The sequence below is a fragment of the Melanotaenia boesemani genome, chromosome 16 (assembly GCF_017639745.1).
Source record: "Melanotaenia boesemani isolate fMelBoe1 chromosome 16, fMelBoe1.pri, whole genome shotgun sequence".
NCBI classification, from domain to species: domain Eukaryota; kingdom Metazoa; phylum Chordata; class Actinopteri; order Atheriniformes; family Melanotaeniidae; genus Melanotaenia; species Melanotaenia boesemani.
Window position 1 is genome coordinate 24,367,615 of NC_055697.1, and position 20,949 is coordinate 24,388,563.

General features: G+C 38.7%; 1 protein-coding gene across 1 annotated transcript; it reads right to left on the reverse strand.

The window, feature by feature from the left end:
* Positions 1 to 1,380: 1,380 nt before the first annotated feature.
* On the reverse strand, positions 1,381 to 20,738 carry LOC121655430 (deubiquitinase DESI2). The gene is made up of 5 exons (XM_042010051.1): positions 20,158 to 20,738; positions 9,834 to 9,906; positions 9,544 to 9,637; positions 7,725 to 7,866; positions 1,381 to 3,626 (listed from the first exon to the last, which is right to left on the reverse strand). The coding sequence occupies exons 1-5, from the start codon at positions 20,203 to 20,205 to the stop codon at positions 3,348 to 3,350; spliced, it is 636 nt and encodes a 211-aa protein (XP_041865985.1). The 5' UTR covers positions 20,206 to 20,738; the 3' UTR covers positions 1,381 to 3,347.
* Between the last annotated feature and the right edge of the window lie 211 nt (positions 20,739 to 20,949).

Below are 20,949 nucleotides of genomic sequence, written 5' to 3' on the forward strand. Positions count from 1 at the left end.
GAACAGATGAAGTCAGAAATTCAGAGTCGGAATGACTGAGGTTTCCTGACGTCTATTCAAAGCTCAAGAAAGTGAAGCAAATGTCTCCCAAATGTACGATTTTAATTTAAATGAATGTAAAAGAATGAAGCTTCGAATGCAAAATAATAAATAAAAATGTGCTGACAGAAAAGTTTAGATGGATAGTTATCGCTTTCTTTGGTCCCCGAACTCTTTTAAACATGGTCACAAAAAAGTTTAATTACCTTTCTTTTAGATATTCTGACATCAAGAGTCAAATAAGTCCAGTAAGATACTGGGCCTACACCACAGAGGTCAAGCTCCCTTCCCTTCTTTTTTTAAATCTTGGAGGGCATGAAATGGTATGAAGCCCGTTTTATTTTCACAATTACAGGATCACCTCACACATCAACTGGGAATTAGTGGGTGATTTGGATCAACACTACACTGCTAAAACAGAAAAATAAATGGGGCACTACAGACATGCCAGGATCACGGGGTAATGAGGGGTAGAGCCATCATGTATGTATCAGTTATCATGATCAATAATAATAATCCATTTTATTTATAGGTGCAAGGACACTCAAGGTCAAAAGACAAGATAACAGAATACAAGGAAAGATGTACAAATATAGTAAAACAGCAATAAAGTTCAACAGTGGGGTCCTTCGAGTCCCAGAACTAAAGGGAATATGCTTGTTCAGAAAGTGTGTTTTAAGGTGGGATTTGAAGGAGAGATTCATAATGTTTTATGTCAAGTGGCAGAGATGAAGTGGACGAAAGCCAGACTGGAACTATTCACTCAGATCATTGAGAGAAAGATGATCATGAACCTGAGAAGCAAGTTTTTCCAGTATTTTGGCAAGCAAAGGAAGATTGGTCATTGAATGGAGATTGTATAAATGGTTAAGTCCAGGTCCAGGTTTCTTGAGAATTAGTTTCACCATTACCGACTTAAGAGATGAGAGAACACTGTTAGATTATAGGGGTGAATGGAGGCTTTAACCAGAGATGTGGGGAAAGCATCTAACTGGCAGGTAAATGGCTTTGATTTGTGGATGAGTTCAGATAGCAGCAGCAGAAGGAAGTTTGGATCTAGAGAATAGGTGGTAAACAGGGATGTGGAACCCTTGGAAGGATGAGGTGGCTGAGATATGAGGGGGCAAGTTGCTGATGAATACTGTCAATCTGTGTATTAATGAATGCAGCAACTGAATAGCAAAAATCAGTGGACTAGTTCAGTAATGGTCGCATTTACAGGAACCACCTGAAGTGATGATGGCCTCAGGAAACCTCAGAAACAGTTTAAATAACAGCCAGCAGAGGGCGCCAGTCCATGGATATTAAACTGTTTATTATACAAGTATGGACCTGCACTCACTTTCATGCAAACAAAACAAAAAGCAACACAAACAAACTGAATGTAAATAGGAGTTGTTTTTTTCTTTCCTTTTCCCTAAACAAGGGGGAGTATAAAACTGCACCAAGTCATCATAAAGCTCTACTGAGTGATTAGAAAGACATAAAACCAAAAGCAAACACTCAACAGAAATATAAACTTTAGATAAAAAAAAAAATACATTTAAAGGATTATATTACAAAGCCTTTTACAGTCCTGAGTTTATCAAACATTAAACAGAAAAAAGGCCAGAGTCCTTATGACATGGAAATAAATTTAAATAACAGAAACAAGATTTTTCAAATTCGACTGTAAAAATGTCCTTCGGTGGTTGTTTGGAACAAAACATTCTGCAGCATATTTGTTGTTAACAGCACGTACAGAGAATGAGGTGCTCGTCGTTCAGGAAAAGTAGCATCTTCCTGTAAAATGTAAAATTATATTTATAAGAAAACACTTGTTTGAGTAAAAACATGATATCAGCAAGTTTTCCCCCCTCCCACATGGAATCAATAAAAATATAAGATTACAAAACTTCAAAGATTTTGGGATGCTGCCTATGAGCACCAGCACGCGTCGCTCCGTTAGTGGAAACCAAATGTGAGTTAGGAGTGCAGGCTGATCTCGGGTCAGTTTAAAAGGAATGTCCTCTGCAGGCACGTTACACACTGACATCATGTCCTCAGAGGGAGCTTAAATCTCAATCTACTCTTTGTTTTTACATTTACACACTACCCTCTGCTGCCCGGTTCAACACAGCTTTACTAAGCCAAGGTACCTTGCTCAAAGGCACCGTGGCAACAGCTACAGAGAAAAGCGTCTTAACTTCTAAATCACTTCCTGCATTACAGTCTATTTCTTAAATTTAGAAACATTTTTACATAACAGATCAAGAACTAAGTTGCCACAAATTGTTGATTATCTGCTTCACCTTGATCACATCAGGTGTGGTTATTCCATGTTGGAGGGAGGGTCTGAACAGCTGCTACAGGTTTGACATCAAAGAAGAGAAAACACACAAATTAAAATAAACAGCTGTACTAATCCAAGGCATCTTATTGACTGACACTGTCACCGGATTAGTCTGATTGTAGTTCTGGTTTAAACGGATCACATGTCCAGCTGGCTTGTGATAGAAAAATAAAAAGGCTGAGATCCTGATCATGTGTTTCAGGCTACTTTTCAGAATTTTAGCAGCTGATAGTTCAGGATATCTTAAATGGAGTTGCTTGCAAACAAAACATTTACCACCCACAGATTGTTGTTCAGTTTATGGTAACTTTAACCCCTTATAACAAAAATTTTAGCTGCACAAAATCTCTTCAGGATTTATTGAGATGACCCACGTCATGCATGAACCAATTACTTAAACCTTACCCTCCACCCCTCACCTAAAGCCTCTTGATGAAGAGTATCAATGACTTCCTCAGACCATGCTGGGATTGTGACGTCTCCCTCATAAATCAGCTCCATCAGTCTGATTATTCACTTCCTATGAGTGGAAAACTAGTGACAAATGGTGATGCCAAACCCATCAACATCTGCTAGAATATTTGTGGAATAAAAAGCAATCTAATCAAATTGTCACATTCAAAGTGACAAACTGAACCAAACCTGTGTTCTCTGCCTGCAACAAGTTAGAGACCAGCACCATTGCCTGGATGTGGTGGGTAAGTTCGTGGCAAGTAAAACAACAGACCCTTTTTTAAAAAGGGATGTGAAAGAAGTTAGTTTTCTTTGTCAGCATAAAAAAAGCCTTTCACGGCTCTGGACCGCTGCAGAGATTTGCTTCACATTACCCAGAGCAGGCAGAGGTTCCCAAACTTGCACGAGGGCAGCGTGGCAGGATTTTTGGCTGTAGCTGAACTCATCGGCTGCTGCAGGTATTCTGTTACGTTACCGTCTCTGTAACCACGAGTCCCGAGTTTACCAGCAGACCTCGCAGCTTCTACCGGCGGGGCTGGTGGCGGCTATGACGAGGCAAGGAGGAAGGGCTGGAGGAAGACGAAGGTGAGCAGGGCGACATGGAGGCTAGAGAGGCTGTTGCTGCGGCATCCTCTGCCTCTTCCAGCTCTCCGCCTCCTCCGTGAAGCTCCTGGCTCACGCTGGACTGTAAGGCAGCTGGGGTCAGCCACTCTTTGGGCAGGCAGGTCTGGAGGAATGGCACGCAGGAGCTGAAGTAAGCCAGGCGGTTGACCCAGCGAGGGATCTCCCTGCCACACAGGATCTGAGAAGAGAAAGAAGAAAACTGCTGGTACTCACACAAAAAAAGCAAAGGAATGATGTAATAATACATAATGTTTCTATTGGATTATTGGAGGATTTTCTTTTGTCTTAGGGCAACATGTGTGGCAGAAATCCTTGTGATGTAGGAGGGTTAAAGACACCCTATAGAAGCTTCTGCAGGAACATTTTAAATCTACTGTCAGAAAAAAATTGCATAAACATCACTGGGTCTGTGTGGTTTCCCTTAAAAGACGCAGCACGTTGGCATGAGAAGCCATCTAAAGGTTAATTATTATCACTCAGCTCTGTCTATGCCATTACGGCATTATAGGACAAGTGGCTTCCAAGAAACTCAGTGTTTCCCAGGCAAAGGGTTTAGTTGTGCTTTGATCAGCACAATTACTGAAGCTGCTGACGGGTTGATTCTTGAAACGCACGAGGAGACAGAGGCAGTGGATTTACTTAAACCACAAAAATGTATCGTAAACTCTTGATTATTCCATGTTGTAGACATTACATCCAAAATATGATGGTAAACTTGATACTGTGCCAGGGTGGCAGCAACCAGAATGTTCACCTTCTACAGAAATGTTTTGACAAGAAGAGTGCTAACCTGGAAGCCTTCTTACTACAGGACTACGCAGATGATTTCACTGCTTCAGCCAGGAGGAAGAGGCTAGAATCCAACAGAAATAAGCAGCTAATCCATAAATATCCCCTGGTTTAACAACATGCGCTGTTCGTGGGAGATAAGCTGGCTTTTCATAGCAGACACGAATATGATTCCTGGTATAAATAACTACAAAGCAAACAAGAAAGAGGAGGGAAGAAAAGGAAACACAAGGAGGTGTGAAAATCTTCTTCAAACCTTTCATGCAAGCCTAAATCCAACACTTATTTCTTTGACACTTGGGGGCCCTACAAAAAGCTATGACTCTCTTTCAGCCTATGTATATAATTTACTTAAACACTATGGCCATTTTTTTTTTTCATTTTTTCCTAATGTCCTAATTTTATGTTTTATTAAATTTGCTACCAATTGTCTTCTGTTAGAAATTGTCAGCTTTTTAATACATCCAGCATATGCTGCTCCATAGTTTGGCCTGCCAGGTATGGAAGGATAGGAGTGCCCCCAAAATGGATAAATCTGTGCAAGAACAAGACATTAAATAAAGAAATATATCTAGTTTGTACTCTGAGCTATTAATAATTGAACATGGGCTTTCTGTTTCTTCTATAGGAACTCAGCCAGTTGTTCAAGAAGGCTATACAGACACAGCTGTTGAGTTCACTTTAATCATACTACAAAATCTGTTCATGAACAAAGCAATAAAAGCATTTCTTCCAACTACTGGGAAACATGAGGCCCCTAGTTTATAAAATGGATGAGTTTGAAGCACCAACAAGGCAAGGTAAATTTATTTGTATAGCACATTTCCTGTATAAGACAATTCAACGTGCTTTACATTAAAAAACTGAAAGCACTACAGCAGGGTGCAGGAACAATTAAAAAGACAAAGACAGAAGGAATACAGAGAACGCAGTTTTACATGTTTCACTGTTATATGACTGCAGGAACTAATCCTGGACTTTAATGTGTCTAAGTGCTGCTTTAGAGTGTACGAGCAGCCAGAGACAAGGCAACAAACTTAGCGGAAAGCTAAAGGAGGAGGTCCTGCAGTGCTTTTCAATTTGGACATGTCGTGGTAAATGAAAAGATCTGCACACAGGATATTAAAAACAATCAGGAGTGAGTTTTAGCCCATATAATCTTTCAAGAATCAAGATCAAGAAGGTGCTGTAGACTGATCTGTAGCTACTGGAGCTGATTGTATAGAGAAGAATGCTGCAGAAAACGGCTAATAAAGTATTTTCCATTTTATTGTTTTTTCTATAAGTAAACATAAACAATAGGAGGGCAGTGGATGCAAGCCAAAACAATGACAATAAGGCGTGTTTAACCAAAATGAAAGTCTTAAACATGCAAAAATGTTCTCCACTGCATTGGGTGTACTCAGTTTTTACTAATTTGTCTTGCAATCAAAAGTCTTTCATTCCTGGCTTTGTGCTTTCTTATAACGGTGTCAGATGTGGACACATAACAGACCTCCATGATAAGTAAAAATGTCACATTAGCTGATTACACTGTGCTGACTTGCTTTGCAAAAAGATGACTGACTTTGAATGTCCTCATTAGAGAATGATTACCCTTGATCTTAGTGTCCAGTTTTTTCTCCACCTCTTTCTGAAAACAAGCCTCCCACATCAACAGGTTACAATAACATTAGATTTAAATACTGAGGGTAGCACCAACTCTGTGCTAACCATGTATCTTTCATAATATTCCTCTGCACATGTGTGAGGTTTGTCCATGCTCATCAATGATATACAGTTCTGTGTCAACGCATATGTGAATGGCTTCAATCTAAAGGGAAATTTTCTTGGAGAAGATCTGCCTGTGGTATTTGCAGAACACGTGCTGTATCACTGTATGTTTGCCAGCTGGCTCTACAAGTCCAGGCTTGTATCAGTGTCCTAATCCCCATCTGAGCACTAGATGCTAACTGTAAAGACTCCCTGCTCATTAGTCACTCCAGCATAAGCTGATTGGAGCCACACATACTTAGAAAACACACACACACACACACACACACACACACACTGAGAGCTAGTTCAAGCAATCTGACCCAGAGCTGGAAAGACAATATGAGACACACGTTACTTCTTGCAATGGGTAATGGCGTTAGTAACAGAGTTACAACATTATAAAAGTAATTACTCGAGAAAGTAACTACTCCATTACTTTTTAAAAAATAATAATTCAAATATATTCCCTTTAATGGACGTTCAAATTCACCTGTATGTTCTTTTATTCATAATAAAACCGAATATTATATCAGACTAATGAATAAAATGGAAACCTAATGGAATAAATTACTAACAGAAAAATCATGGACACTAATCTCAGGCTGCTGGATGTCCTGTCTCCTCCTCAGGAGATTTTAACCACTTACAGCCACCATGAAACAAAAATTGTTCCTGGTTATGATGACCATTTCTCATAATGTTTCTTTTATCTCTGTGAGGGAAAAGTGATGTTTGTGGTTCCAGATTACAACTCTTCCTCTGTTTTCTCTGGACTCGCCGATGCTGCGTCTCCTGGTCGTTGGTGTCTGAGGCTGCACACACTGACTGGGTCCGCTCAATTACCGTCAGCCGGGTGGTGCCCCGGGAGAAGTGATGATGAGTGGAAAGGAAGTGTTTGCCAGTGAAAAAAGGCTTTACCAAAACAAAAGAGGCATGCGACTTTCAGGGCAAAATTCATCATAAAATTAAAAAAAAGTCAATTAATAAAGCCAAAATTTTGTAAACATTTCTTTCAGGTTGTAGTCTGCAAAGTGCAACGGTGTCCATTAATTAACACAGGACAATTAGTATGATTACAACAGAATTTTGCTGCCTAGAGCAGCTGAAAAGAAAAATAAAATCAGCAGAAGTTTGAGGAATCATATAATGCAAAGTTGTCTACTGAACAAATAAAAGCTAAACAACATTATTCATCAGGTTAGAACATTTTCTAAAATTATCGGTAAACTGACTGATTTGATTGTTTCGTGGTTCTAAGAGGAATTCGCGCCTTTCAAGCTGTCAGATCTGAGCAGGTCATCTGGCTGATGCCCCAGCTGATTGGTTTAAATGAAGTGAAAACGCCGAAATAAATGATGCAGACCCACTTCTCTTGAACCCAATCACAGCACAACAAGGCAACTCTTCTGAGTGTGTTCTCCAATTTCAGCTTTTCACCTCTCCACTGTAGCAGTAGCTTTATTGTAGTCCGAACAAATGTGGAACTTGTGTTCACCCAAAACAAAAATGAATCTCATCTTACAATTGTAACGTGCTGTCAGTAATGTTTTATCTTCAGTAATGGTAACGGTGTTGTAACGATGTAAAAAGAGTAACGTTTTTATTTTTAAAGCTGTTATTTCCATCACTGGTGCACATTCATCAATACATTTGTATGAAAGAATTACAGTTGAATTTGGTTTAGGGTTTGGGTGAAGGAACAAAATGTGTGTTTCTGTGTTTGAATATCTACCTCTGACAATGCTGAGGAGAAGTGGTTGCAGTTCTTGTGCATGAGGTGGTAGGCGTTGCCTTTATACTCCTTTCCCATCTCTTCCACAATCCTCTCCACATCGTCCTCTGTGAAGTCCGTACTTCCCAAGACTATGGCTTCTCTGCAGAGTCAAGCAAGCATGTTATCACTCAGTGCTAACAATTTTTTTCATTTCAAAACAATTTCACATTTTCTTCATTAGAATTAGTCTTGAATTAAAAATACTAACATTTAGCTTTCTTTACTAGATCATGAATTTCCAATCTAACTGAGAGGTTTGAGAGATTTCTTATGTCTTCGGCGCGTTTTACCACATGACATTACCACATTCCTCCTGAGTTGCTAAAGCTAAAGTGGAAAGCATGACAAGATTTCTGTTAATATGAGTAGAGGATGAACCAATCTGCGAAAGACATGTTAGTCATTTCCTGCATCACTCATGGTTTTGCACAACATCATCGAATGAAAATAGAATTATTTCAGTCTGAGAGTGTTGATTCACTTGGCTCATAGCAGTGGATGATATGTAGGCATTTGTCCCAGATGATCCATACTTATGGTCTACTGGCCTGCATGGAGATAGAGTGAGTGTGTACAAGTGTGTGTGTGTGTGTGACGGGCAGAGTCTCTGTAAATCCACAGGGCAGATCAACTAGAGCAGAAGTAATACACAGCAGCACAGTCGCTCCGGTTAGACAGAACCACTCTCAACATACTGAGTAGACTGGATGCTCTGCCATTTCTCAGACTACAACACAACCACAATAAAAATCAGACAAAAAGGTCCTACCCTGCTGTACTTCAAAAAGAGGGGGTTCTTTTATAGAATTAGCTGGTTTAATACCAAAAGAAGTTGACAGTGTTTTCTTTTTAGAGCAATGAAAGGAAATAAAAACAGAATTTTATATTTGATTTTAATGGTGTAAAATATCAGTATAACTATTTTATTTATAAAGATGAACAAAATAGTTATTTGAAATATAGAAAATGACTCCTAAAAAAGAAAATCAAAAGAGATATAATAAATGTTGGCACTGATCAACATAATCAATATTAATGAACAGTCTGCAAAAGGGCAGCATCAAACAGTTAAGAGCTAAAGAAGAAAAAAGATGGGTCTTTAAAATAATGAAAGAAGAGTTTAAATTAAATTTAGACAAGTCAGTAATATGCTGACCATATTCTTATCAGCTTTAAATGTTGACTTCTCAGCTGGAGCTTCTTGCTGTAGTTGTCAGTTTACAAACAGGTAAACACCTCAAGAAACCAGCATTCAAGATTTTGTCCGTTGACCTTTAACATTGTTAGTTTAGGGAACGTAAGAACTATAACTTAGCAATGCTGCCAAAAAAATGTTTTCTATTATGAATAATTACTACAGCACACATCTGAGAAATTAAATGAAGGAATATTTTTTTTACTTTCCTAACATTCGTGTATTTGCTTGTTCCTTTTAGACATGTTTGCATGCGTCATAGCTGTTTCAGCTACTTAATGAGCTGATTGTGCAGATCAAGGCTGACGAAAATCAATCAACCATGTTTTTTCCCCTCATGATAATCATCAAGATACTTTTATCTAAATCCCTAATGGTGTGAACAAGTTAATCCGCACAGAGTAACAGTTTGAAGCTACAACCAGACTAACTGTGTGCCTTATTTAATGATTGTTAGCTGACTGCCGGGCTGAATGATGACAAGTTCTCTGGGCAGTTGCAGAAAAAGTGTAATGGATAAACATTTTGTTAGAACATGCATACCTGTCCACCACATGAAAACACCAAATTTCCTGTACTCACTTGAACTTAAAAGTCTCGCCAAGTTCAGTTGCATCTCCTGGAGTAATCTCAAAGATTCCTGAGAATGGGTACGGATGTCCTCCATAGGCAAACTCTGAACAACATATGAAAACATATCTGAACAGCTGAGGAAGACCATAAAAAGCTTCTTATTGATTAATAATATTTTAGAAAGCTATTTAGAGTGAAACATGTATGTATTGTAAGCTATGAGAGATTGTCCTCTCTGAAACACCATCCTAAGGCAGATAATCTGATGTGGGAGGCATCATATTTCTGAGTAACCTTACCTCTTCCATAGATCTCGATCCCTGAGTGAAAGACTCCGATGCCCAGAGAGCTGGTGAACTCATTGATCCAGTACTACAGACACAAAAAGACAGACAAAAAAAAATCTCTAAATGTATTCAGCACTATATTATTGTGTACATAACTGTGATTTAGCATAATTTATCATCAAATTACATACACAATGACTCTATCCTGCTACATATAAAACAGGAAGCACATTACATTCAAACCACAACATATTTAACACACTGGAGATGATAATTAGCCTCCATTAGCTTTAATAAATGTTTTAACAGTTTCAGCGCTAAAGCAAACTTCCACACATATAAAACTCAAACTATGATCCCGTAAACCTAATATTCAATGAAATTCCACTACAAGAGGCACCTAAAGAGGTAATACATGCTACAGTGCAAGCCTTCATATGAAAAAAGTCACTTTTCTATTGTATTGCATAGCATTTTTATTACCATTTCCACAGACCTTATGTAAGGGATAACGCCTGACGAGGTGTCCCTTATCATAAATTAATGGACGATGCGGAGGCGCGAACTGGTTGCTTCCACAAAGTCCACTAATTTATGATAATGGACACCTCGAAGGGCATTAGCTCACTTATACTAGAGATGTGACGTTCATGAACGAATCGAATCGATAGCGCTTTTCATGCCATTGGCAACACAAAGTTCTTTACATGATTAAAAACATAAGAATAAAAACACTCAACGGAATGTAGGAAGCCCTGACGAGTGGATGGTGGAAAAGAGGAGCTGGCAGAAAAAGAGAGCAAGCCAAGAGCTGTCATTTTCTCAGCAGCTGAACAAAGAATGCTGTTGGAGATCAGTGACATGTTGTGGGGTTCATGGCTGGTGAGGCACCGACTCCTCTGGAATCAGATTTACAATTGTAAGAACTGAAAAGAGCATCATATTTCACTATTCATCCAACAGCATGAAACTATGCCCCCTTGAGGTGCGGCAGAGTATTGACTGCTTCACCTGCTGACTTTTCTCTGCACTTTATTGTACGATAAGCAGGAATAATTCTCTCACATATACATTAAAGACATTACACACACTGTGGACAGTCATGGTGTATAACAAATATTTCTGTAACGTTCATACTGGCTATATGCTGAGGAACTTGCACGCGTCATGCAACCCAGTTTGTATTGGATCACGCAGACAGAGGAGGCACAACTCGCCACTGTCTCACCCGGGATTTCTGACCTGTATTTGATCGGGAAATCCTCAAATTCTGCAAATTTTGTGTATGAATTGTATGTACTGGCCCCCATCACAGAGATGCACCGTCACAGACATGATCTGCCGTGTCTCCAGCCCGGCGTCTGAGTTTCTGTTGCCACGTTTACCAACTAGCATTTAGTCAGCGCAATAATTTACAACAATAAGTCTATCTGACCGGAACTTCTTTTATAGGTGTCCATTATCACTTTTTAATGGACACCCTACAGCCAATCAGAATCGAGTATTCACCCAGACCATAATAAAAACTGAAGACAGACTGTATAGAGGTGGTGGATTTCACATTTATAGTCCACAGTGTTTACACAAGAAAATCTTTCTCACACAGACAATTAAAGACAAGCCCACATACACTCATACGCAAGATCACCAACAGTACAATCGATAATTGCAGCAGCATTAATCCTTAAAACTGCCATCTACATTTTTAGTTTTGTGTCTAACATCTGCGGCTTTAAGGCAATTGCTAGGGAGTTTACTTGTGAGGAATATAGCTTTTTTAACAAAAGGTGAAACAGGGAAATATGGTAGGATGCTCAATAATAAGTCATAAATCTACACTAATAATATTCTACATAAAAAAATCTAAACAGAAGCATGCCAATAATTCTATTTAAAAGTTGTTGGAGCTCCAACAAGAAATGTTTGATCACTTTGCTTTCTCATTTACTTTAAAAAAAAAGTATGGGTTATCAAAATGTTTATAACCATTTGCTGTTTTACTATTCTATTCTTAATGTTTTCAGCACTAATGACAAGACAAATGGATTTTTCTTAACTGTTCAAAAGATAACACATACTAGTAGTGGACATAAAGAACTCAGCACAGTGAGACTATTCTTGATTCTCATAGATCACACAGCTTACTTGTCAGCCTGCAAACCACAACAGTCCATTTAAAAACTACTCCAACGAATCCCACTTGTCATTATGCAAATGTGGGTAACTGCACAGAAGCAGTGGGGGCTGAGCTGACGTCTTTGCCACAGCTGCATTGCAAATGATTTAGTCAGCTGCACAGTCTAAATACAAACTCAAGTCATACATGACGTCTGGAAACCGACACTGGTTGTTTACATTTCAGACAGTAATTTATGGAAGGAAGTTTTCTCCTGAGAATCTTACCATTATACTGATAATGTTCAGCCGACTACAACCTTTAAAGCCATAAATGACTTGCTGCACACGATGTAAGGTAATAAGCTGGGAAAAGTTTACATTGCTAATCTGACAGCAGATAATACTGATATGTAATGCAAAAAAAACTTTAAAATGGTGACAGAGAGCACGGTGAATAATGGAAAAGCAGACTTTTGAACAACTAATTTTTTTCAACGTCACCAAAAGGCTTTTATCTGTAATGCTGACTTGTTTTTGTTTCCATCCAGTTGCTTCGCAAATTAAAAACAGGCAAATTAAAAACCCACTCAAATTATAGGATGCATCAAACCAACAGGCCTTGTCATGTACCAGATGTGTCATACCAGTTATGTGGGATTACTGCAACAATTCTTACATCCTAACCAAATACAGTAAATTTTAACTTCTTGCACATCAGTTTTCTGTAGAAGGAGACACTGTTCCACTATAAGAAACTGTTTCAAAACATTTACAAATCCTTTGTTCAACTGCATTGATTTTCCAGTGCAACATAAATAACTTTTATTTTGTATTACAAGACTCAAGTAGTAGGTCTGTTTAATTATGGGAATTCATTAAACAAACTTAGGAAAATCAAAGAGGATTAACAGTCCACAAATTAGTATAGCACATCTTAGTCTAGGATTTTCAACACTGCCACTGGCTGAGATTTTTACAACAGAATATACCAGCGGATCTTGAGAAGACACAAAATGCTGTTCATATCAGTGCTGCAGTAATTTCCTCTGAGTGCAGAAATAACAACCAGCTGGTTCTCACACTTACTATGTGAAACTGCTGGCTTTAAAGTTTCTTTTTTTTTTAGAAAATTTAGAAGACTTGACAACAGTTTAAATAAAGAAAAATGTGAAAAACTAGTTTTAACTCTAAATCTTTACATCTGAGTACACATTTGGAAAAGCAGCTCGTGCTGCGTGAGTTGATGTTTCCATGTAATAATCTTTATGGGGGGATATAAATACTTCTGTGTATTCCTACATTATATATGTGAGCACTAACTGAAACAAATCTACTTGAAAATTCTGAACGATCACCCACTCTGTTCATATGAGTAAAAGGAAGACTTTGCCACTCTTCCTCTTTCCCCTTGATTGTGAGATAAGACTCTTATTTTAGTCATCATACCCTCAAAGCTGCAAAGCAGAGAGTATTTATGAATGAAAGAAAGGCAATAGGAGGAAGGGAAAAGAAATGAACAAAGAGAAAATGCTTCAAATGCTAGCTGCATTTCTGTACTGCAACTTTTTGCATAGCTTTTAAAATGTCGTAGAACAAGCAGGCTGAAGACAGACAGATAACAGACTGAGGGAAGGAAACTGCTACCAGCCACAAGTCAATTTCTGGTGTATTTTTGTTGTTTGCTTTTAGCTTGCTCTTCTGTCTGGTCTGCTTTTGGCTGCAGAATTATTTCTGTCTCTACCCTGTTCATACAAATCAGAAAGATATGCTTCCTACATGTCCACAGATCTCAAAAGTAAACAGTTTATATTTCATGACTTTTACTTTTTTCTAAGTCAAACTGCGCTGAACTAAAATAACCACCAAAGTGGATGTGACTATCAAGATATAAAGGTTATAACTATTACAGTAAGTGTGCTTAAATGGTAAAAGAAATCTTGATTATGGGCATACTGGGTAGAAGACACAAAGAAATAGCTGAAGCGAGTGTCCCAGCGACTGATTCTTGCATGTTAACTTATTAACTAGAGACCCAAATTGTTTGATATTATGGTTCTGTCTTACGTTATGTGAACTAAAGAAGGTCTATAGCTCTCAGCTCCGTGGTACATCCCATTCCCGACAGGTGGACAGACATGGGCCACCGAAGTCAGAAAGGTGATCCATAGTCACCGTAGCAATCAACTGAAATCTCACAGCCATCAGACTAGACAAGTTTGTATTAGTGTTTCATCAAATGCTTTTTCTTTATTCCTACAAAAAGATCTACTGCTACTGTAAGTTAGCCAACATGGCTAGCTTGCAGCTAATGGTGCTGACTTGAGCTGTAATCATACTTCATAATTTGGCAAAAAGAAATGAAGGAAAAACAGAAGAAATGTCCATCACCTACTTTGTAAAGCCTCTAAAAGCATTATCACACATTTAAATTTTACAAATGTTCAAAGTTTGGTGATATCATGTGGAAATGTTGGAATATTATAACTGATAACTTTGCATTGTATTGCTTTTTCTTAAACATACATAAATACCTGACAGCTGCCATCATATAACAAGTTTCTCTGGACGTTAAAGGTCTTTTTCTTAGCTTTATGGTATTTCCACATCATTAATACCACTACTGGTATATTGAACCTTCTCAGTCTTTTCTTTCTTTCATTCTTTTTTTGAAGAGCATCTCTTTCAACAACAGCAGAGACTAACGGTTGCTGCTATCATTAATTTCTGAGACAGTTTGTCTTCAAACTTCACCAAGCAACCTATTGAGAGGAAAGTTTAGCGTTCCTTCCCCTGAATCTATTGCCATGTTGGTCATGTCCCATCAAGATGATGTGTTGAGAGTTGTAGGCGGGGCTGCTACCAGTAAAACATTTGCCTGTGCTTCTACCTTTAGTGGAAAAAATTATTCCTACTACCCACACGGAGCCATACTATCTACCACACCATTTACTTGAAAAATACCTTAGAGATTCATGTAGAAAGAAACAATGGATGCAGAATAGTTTTCCCCTTCTGGCCTACTGAAGTAACATGGGGGAATGTGAGGAGTGGGTCCTGAGGGGTCTTGCAATAAAAATTGCACAATGGTAAAGAAAAATATTCTAATGATTCTTATTTAATTCAAAACTGAACCACATTCCTAAATACATAGTAACATTACTTTGTTCTATCTATACAGTTCTAGTTTGTTACTGCACTAGTCAAGATTTTCAATACTTCACTGCATTAGCAAACGCCTAACCTTGTCGGCCAGACAGTATAAAAAAAAGTGGGATCTTGACTCCTTCATGTCTGACTCTGCAGCCAACACAGAAACACAACCTGCTCCGTTACACTACACTGTTAAACCACAGTGTTGGCTGGCAGGAGAACAGGTGGTGTAAAGATAATGCCCTCTCATTAGACCGGCGTACTAAAGCACTCAGAGCTGGCCAGGAAATCCATTTAGCAGAGATGGGAGCTGGACGGCAGGGAAGACCTGAAGGAATGGGAACAGTGAAGGAAGAAGAAAGGGTGGGGACTATATTCATATCTGCACATGTATTCCTAAAAGTCACATGACACTATTGATTCGTAAATGGAAAGGAAATGTCTTTTTAAGAAGATATTCAGGGTGTTACACGGGAGGTCCCTTATGTACGTAAGGGCTAAAGGTCCTTACGTACATAAGGGAGCATAAATGGGTCTTAAGGTAGGCAGACCTTCATGACAGCCCTTGGTGCTCCTGCAGCTGTAATTGTAAATGTAGTCAGTTCAGCAGAAGGGATCTTGTGACAACATTGTGTTGACCTCAGCCATTATCAGATCATCCTCTCAGCCAAGAAGCATTCACACTGCCTATAAAACAAGGTCCTGTTCAAACAGTCACACATCACTGCATCATCACCCTGCAAGAACCTGAACTTCCTCAACAAGAATTCAAATAAGACCGAAGTCCCCCCCCAGAGATATTTGTGGATTTATCTTGACAAGCAGACTTGTTTTTAGGTCCAAATTATTTTAGCTGAGACTCGTAGCAAAAGGGCTGCTTCCAAACAAACATTTTCAGGTGACCTATAACTTTATAAGGATCTCATCTGGATTATTATTTTCTGTGCGTATACATCAGTCATCAATGTGTCGCTTCTAGCTAGTCTAAAATGCAAGAAACAGACATTACATTACTCTTGTACTGCTCTCCCTACATTGGCTTCCCATTCACTACAGGATTGATTTTAAATTTTCATTGTTGACATTTAAATGTCTCAATATACTGGTGCCACCTTACCTAGCTAAACAGCTTGATCTCTACACTCCAGCCAGCAAGGCGAAGTCTGCCAACTAGTTGCTCCTGAATGTTTGTTTTATACCATTTTAAATGGATAACACAAGCATGTTAAGAAATGCTCTTCTGTGGCCTTTATACAGCCACCTATAATCAGAGTAACGCTGTACCAACACAGATAGGTGTTCAAATACACAGACAAGAAGGAGAAGCAAAGAATAACTGCACAGTTATCTGCCTTTAAGCTGTTTGAGGCCCACAGACACCCGAGATCGTCATCAGGCTGAACAGGAAATGTAACCTTGAGGCTTTTCAGCAGAGCAAAGCAATGTGTCTTTTGGATTAGGCAAGGCAAGGCAAGGCAAATTTATTTGTATAGCACATTTCATGTACAAGACAATTCAAAGTGCTTTACATAAAACATAAAAACATTACAGCAAGGTGCAGGGGAAGAAAAAAAAGTGCATAAGAAAAACAAAGATTAAAAAAGATAAAATTGATTACATAAAAACAGCAAGAAAAAGCTCAGATAAAGAAATAAAATTAAGATTTCAACGTAAAAGAACCAAATGCAGATCTGGACTTCTAAATAAAAACTAGTGAAATGCAGCAGAGAACAGGTGGGTCTTCAACCTTGATTTAAATAAACTGAGGGGTTTCAGCTGATTTGAGGCTTTCTGGGAGTTTGTTCCAGACATGTGGAGCATAGAAGCTGAACGCAGCTTCTCCATGTCTGGTTTTGACTCTGGGGACTGATAAGAAACTGGATCCAGATGACCTGAGGGTTCTGGTAGGTTCATACTGGGTCAAGAGGTCACTGATGTATTTTGGTCCTAAACCATTCAGAGCTTTATAGACCAGCAGCAGAACTTTAAAATCTATTCTCTGACAAACAGGCAGCCAGTGTAAAGACCTCAGAGCTGGACTGATGTGGTCCACTTTCTTGGTCTTAGTGAGGACTCGAGCAGCAGAGTTCTGAATCAGCTGCAGGTGTCTAATAGATTTTTTAGGTAGACCTGTAAAAATACTGTTACAGTAATCAAGCCGACTAAAGATGAAAGCATGGACTAGTTTTTCCAAGTCTTGCTGAGACATCAAATCTTTTACCCTTGATATATTCTTAAGATGATAGTAGGCTGATTTTGTAATTCCCTTAATGTGTTTCTCAAAGTTAAGGTCTGAGTCCATCAGTACACCCAGGTTTCTGGCCTGGTTGGTGGTTTTTAGTTGTATAGACAGAAGCGCTGTGGTGACACTTAATCGTTTCTCTTTGGCTAAAAAAACCATCACCTCAGTTTTGTTTTTGTTTAACTGGAAAAAGTTCAGACACATCCAGTCATTAATCTATGAGTGTGTTTTGTAAGAGTGACATTTCTGATATTTTGCTTCACACGCTGTCACACGCTAGCAAGCAGATAACACACGGCCTGTTTTAAACTCGCACCATGGTTGATTCAGCAAACATAAGCAAAAGGACATTATCTGAGAAAGAGTTGAAAAGAAGGGGAGAAAGAGACAGAGATAAGACAAGGAACATGGAGGAGATTATATCAAGTATATTTTCAGAAAGATGCATTAAAAAAGGCAGTAGATGACAGTGGTCTTCATGGCCATTAAATGCGTCACAGATTCTTCTTTGTTTCTTTTGTGGGTCACATATCAGCTATACTGCTCAACACTGCCCCCTCCATTTTCTCCATCAGGATCCGCATCATAAAGGGTTAGGGGAAAACATACCAAATTACGCACGGAAATGACAAAGAAGCCTTAGCTTTAGCCCACCTACCTCCGTCAGCTGGTTAGCTACCGTTAGCTCCAGGTTAGCGCTTAGCTACAGGCAGCTTGATGGGTGTCAATCATCCACCCCCACCTTCACAGTTTCCCTCTCAGCTCCACCTCTTTGCCCATTTTTGGATTTTCGGGGAATGACAACACGCGTGACGCTGCCAAGATGGTGACGGTGGGAACCGCCTAATGAGCTTTAATTCAGCTCTTCAGAAACGTACGGGTGACGTCACAGAGGCTCCGTCCATCTTTTATATACAGTCCATGGAAAATGGCTTATAACCTGGAGCATAATCTGTTTCTAATCGACTCAATAAGTGAGGAGGTTTTTTTATTTAGTATGAATATTAAAAGATCTGTTTTCATAAATTTATTTAGAAAACAAATACAGGCGTTTCAATTAAGTTTCGTACAGGGTCTTTCTTTTGACCTGCACAAATATATAAAAGCACTCTTTTTCCGCAATTACTAGGGACTGGGTCAGCCTGTAAGTTTTAAATTTGTTTATCCTTATTACAATAGGTCAGCCATTGATACACTATTCACCTCTAAAAGGCCTAATTAACAGACAGAAAAAGTATTCTGACCATTTGCCTCTCAAAATAAGACAAGCGTTTATACATATGGCACTCAAATAAATACAAATGCTCAGGATATGAATTGTTGGGACCTGATCTGCATGCACATGAACCATGAAATCCACTCATTCCGGAAATATTCACAACCTTCCAACATTATAATTGCTTAAACACACATCAAAACACATTTGCATGTATGCACGGAAAAAAAGTAGCTTCTATAGTTTTAAGGATGATCTGATGTTGATCAGAACCACCATTAAAGATGTAATTACACTGACCCATGGATCAATTTGACTGACGGCCTGATTGTACAGTTACGAGTTTGTTGACTGAAGTTTTGATGTAGATCCATAATGAACTCCACATAAAACATGTGTGTCAACATTAATTATTTGTCAGAGTGGATCTACACTATTACTACTCTGGCGTCTGCTAGTAACATGCTTAGAAATGCACACCATTTAAAAAGCAACCCACATGCAGAATGCCTCTCTCCAGTCTAGTAGTGAAAGAAGCATAAATATCCACCACTGTTACTTGAAAATGTAATTAGACTGCACTGAATTGCGCCAAATTAATTCCTTACACTGACCGTGGTGCATTGCATCAACCATACATCACAGGTTTAGCTGTGCATGTCAAAGTATGATAAAGGTTCCTGCAGCTGGTCACACAAATTAAGATGTGACAGAAATAAAAGCTCTTTAGACTTTACAGAGAAGAAACCATTGTGGTTGAACAGTCAAGTGAAAAACATGAGGAAGTGAAAGAGGAGGGAGGAGAAATATGTGTGTGGGGTGTGTGTGTGTGTGAGAAAGGGGAGGACTGGAAAAAGTAAAGATGACTGGAACTAAATAAATGAAAATGGAGAAAGAAAAGATAAAATTTTATTATTTTAATACTATTAATGTGATGGTATTAAAATTCAAAAATCCCTCAAAGAAGAGTTCAATGACTAACGTTTCAAAATGCAACTCTTGCCAGTTTTAAATTCCCTTTTAAAGCAAATCCCATTTTCCCCATTTAATTTGTCCTCCACAAAAAAAAAAAAAAAAAAAAAAAAAAAATCCATATCAATCAATGAATCATCAGCAGATCAACTAGCAGACCCTTACCCACTGACTCACCCATGCAAGGTGACAACACTGTGACTCAATTTCACGCTCTGTCTCATCCTTCAGTAAAAGCATTACATTTGTTAAAAATTGCCAGGGTACTTTCAAGTTGTTTCTAGTCAATTAAACTCTTTTATCTTTTCCTGCTTAGGTCCAAAAACGGTCAAACTATGGCGTGCCAAATAAACAGACTCCATTAAGCATCTTAAGACAGAGATTACTTGTGTCCCCTTTTGTATTATAACAGAAAACTGATTAAAAAGCAAACTTAACATCTTGTTCTGCTGTTTTAAAGACTATATGTGAAAGAAAATAACACACGAAGGTGATTTTTTTTTTTTTTTTAAATCAACGCATTTTTTTATGGTCTTACGTTTATTACTTACAGAGTTAGCTGGGGGGGAAAAGAAAAAACGTTCTTATCAAAAATTCCAAGTTAAAACACCGACAAGGTCGAATTAAATTCTGCTTACCATATCATAAACGTTTAAGATGATCGGCTCGTTTGCCATTACTGGCATCAGGATTTCAGCCCTCTACGTCCCTTCTTCTCTGCGGGTCTCTCCTCCTCCTTCCCTCGGTGCGAGATCCCAACTCTCGCCGTCCGAAAATAAGCCTTTCTCTCCTAATGCCGTCGCTTTCAGGGATAATGATCACCTTGATAATTTCATGTCAAAACTCGGAGTAAAAACATCCCAGCTCCGATTATATTTTCTATCGTCCAACATCTGAACGGCTTTGTCCAAATCCCCGCTGACGGAGCAGCAGCGGAGGGGCAGATGAGCCTCTTCACTGTCAAAACGAACGGAGTCGCTAAACCCGCTCGGTTACCGACGTGCATACAGGGAATTTTGTCTTCTAGGAAGCGGGATGGCACGGGAAAAAACTAAAGTTAACTTTTTCAAATAAGCTTTTCGAAAAAATAACATACTTTCTTAAAATGAAAACGTAATTTATTCCGGAAAAAAATGACTTGCTTGCTACTCCATTATTAGCTGGCTAGCGGTAGCACTGGAGGAAGGATGCGACGGCTGCTGAGAAAATCTGACGTTTAGAACGGTCAAGAACGACGAATCAGCGTTCGATTAAACTACCTTAGAGCTCTAAGCATTATGGGTGATGGAGTTCTATAAATATAGAATCGACGTGCCAGAAAATAAACCCAACAAAGAGCTTAGGAGTATAAGAACTAAATTTAATGTATGACTTTCAGACAGGAAACAAGTCATTCATTTGATGGTAAAATTAAATTTTAATACACACTA

Coding starts and splice junctions, on each gene's coding strand:
- LOC121655430 (XM_042010051.1), bottom strand. CDS start 20,205: ATGCCAGTAATGGCAAACGAGCCGATCATCTTAAACGTTTATGATATG. Junction 9,907..20,157: donor TCTTAAACGTTTATGATATG/GTAAGCAGAATT, acceptor TTGTGTCTGTAG/TACTGGATCAATGAGTTCAC. Junction 9,638..9,833: donor GATCGAGATCTATGGAAGAG/GTAAGGTTACTC, acceptor TATGTTGTTCAG/AGTTTGCCTATGGAGGACAT.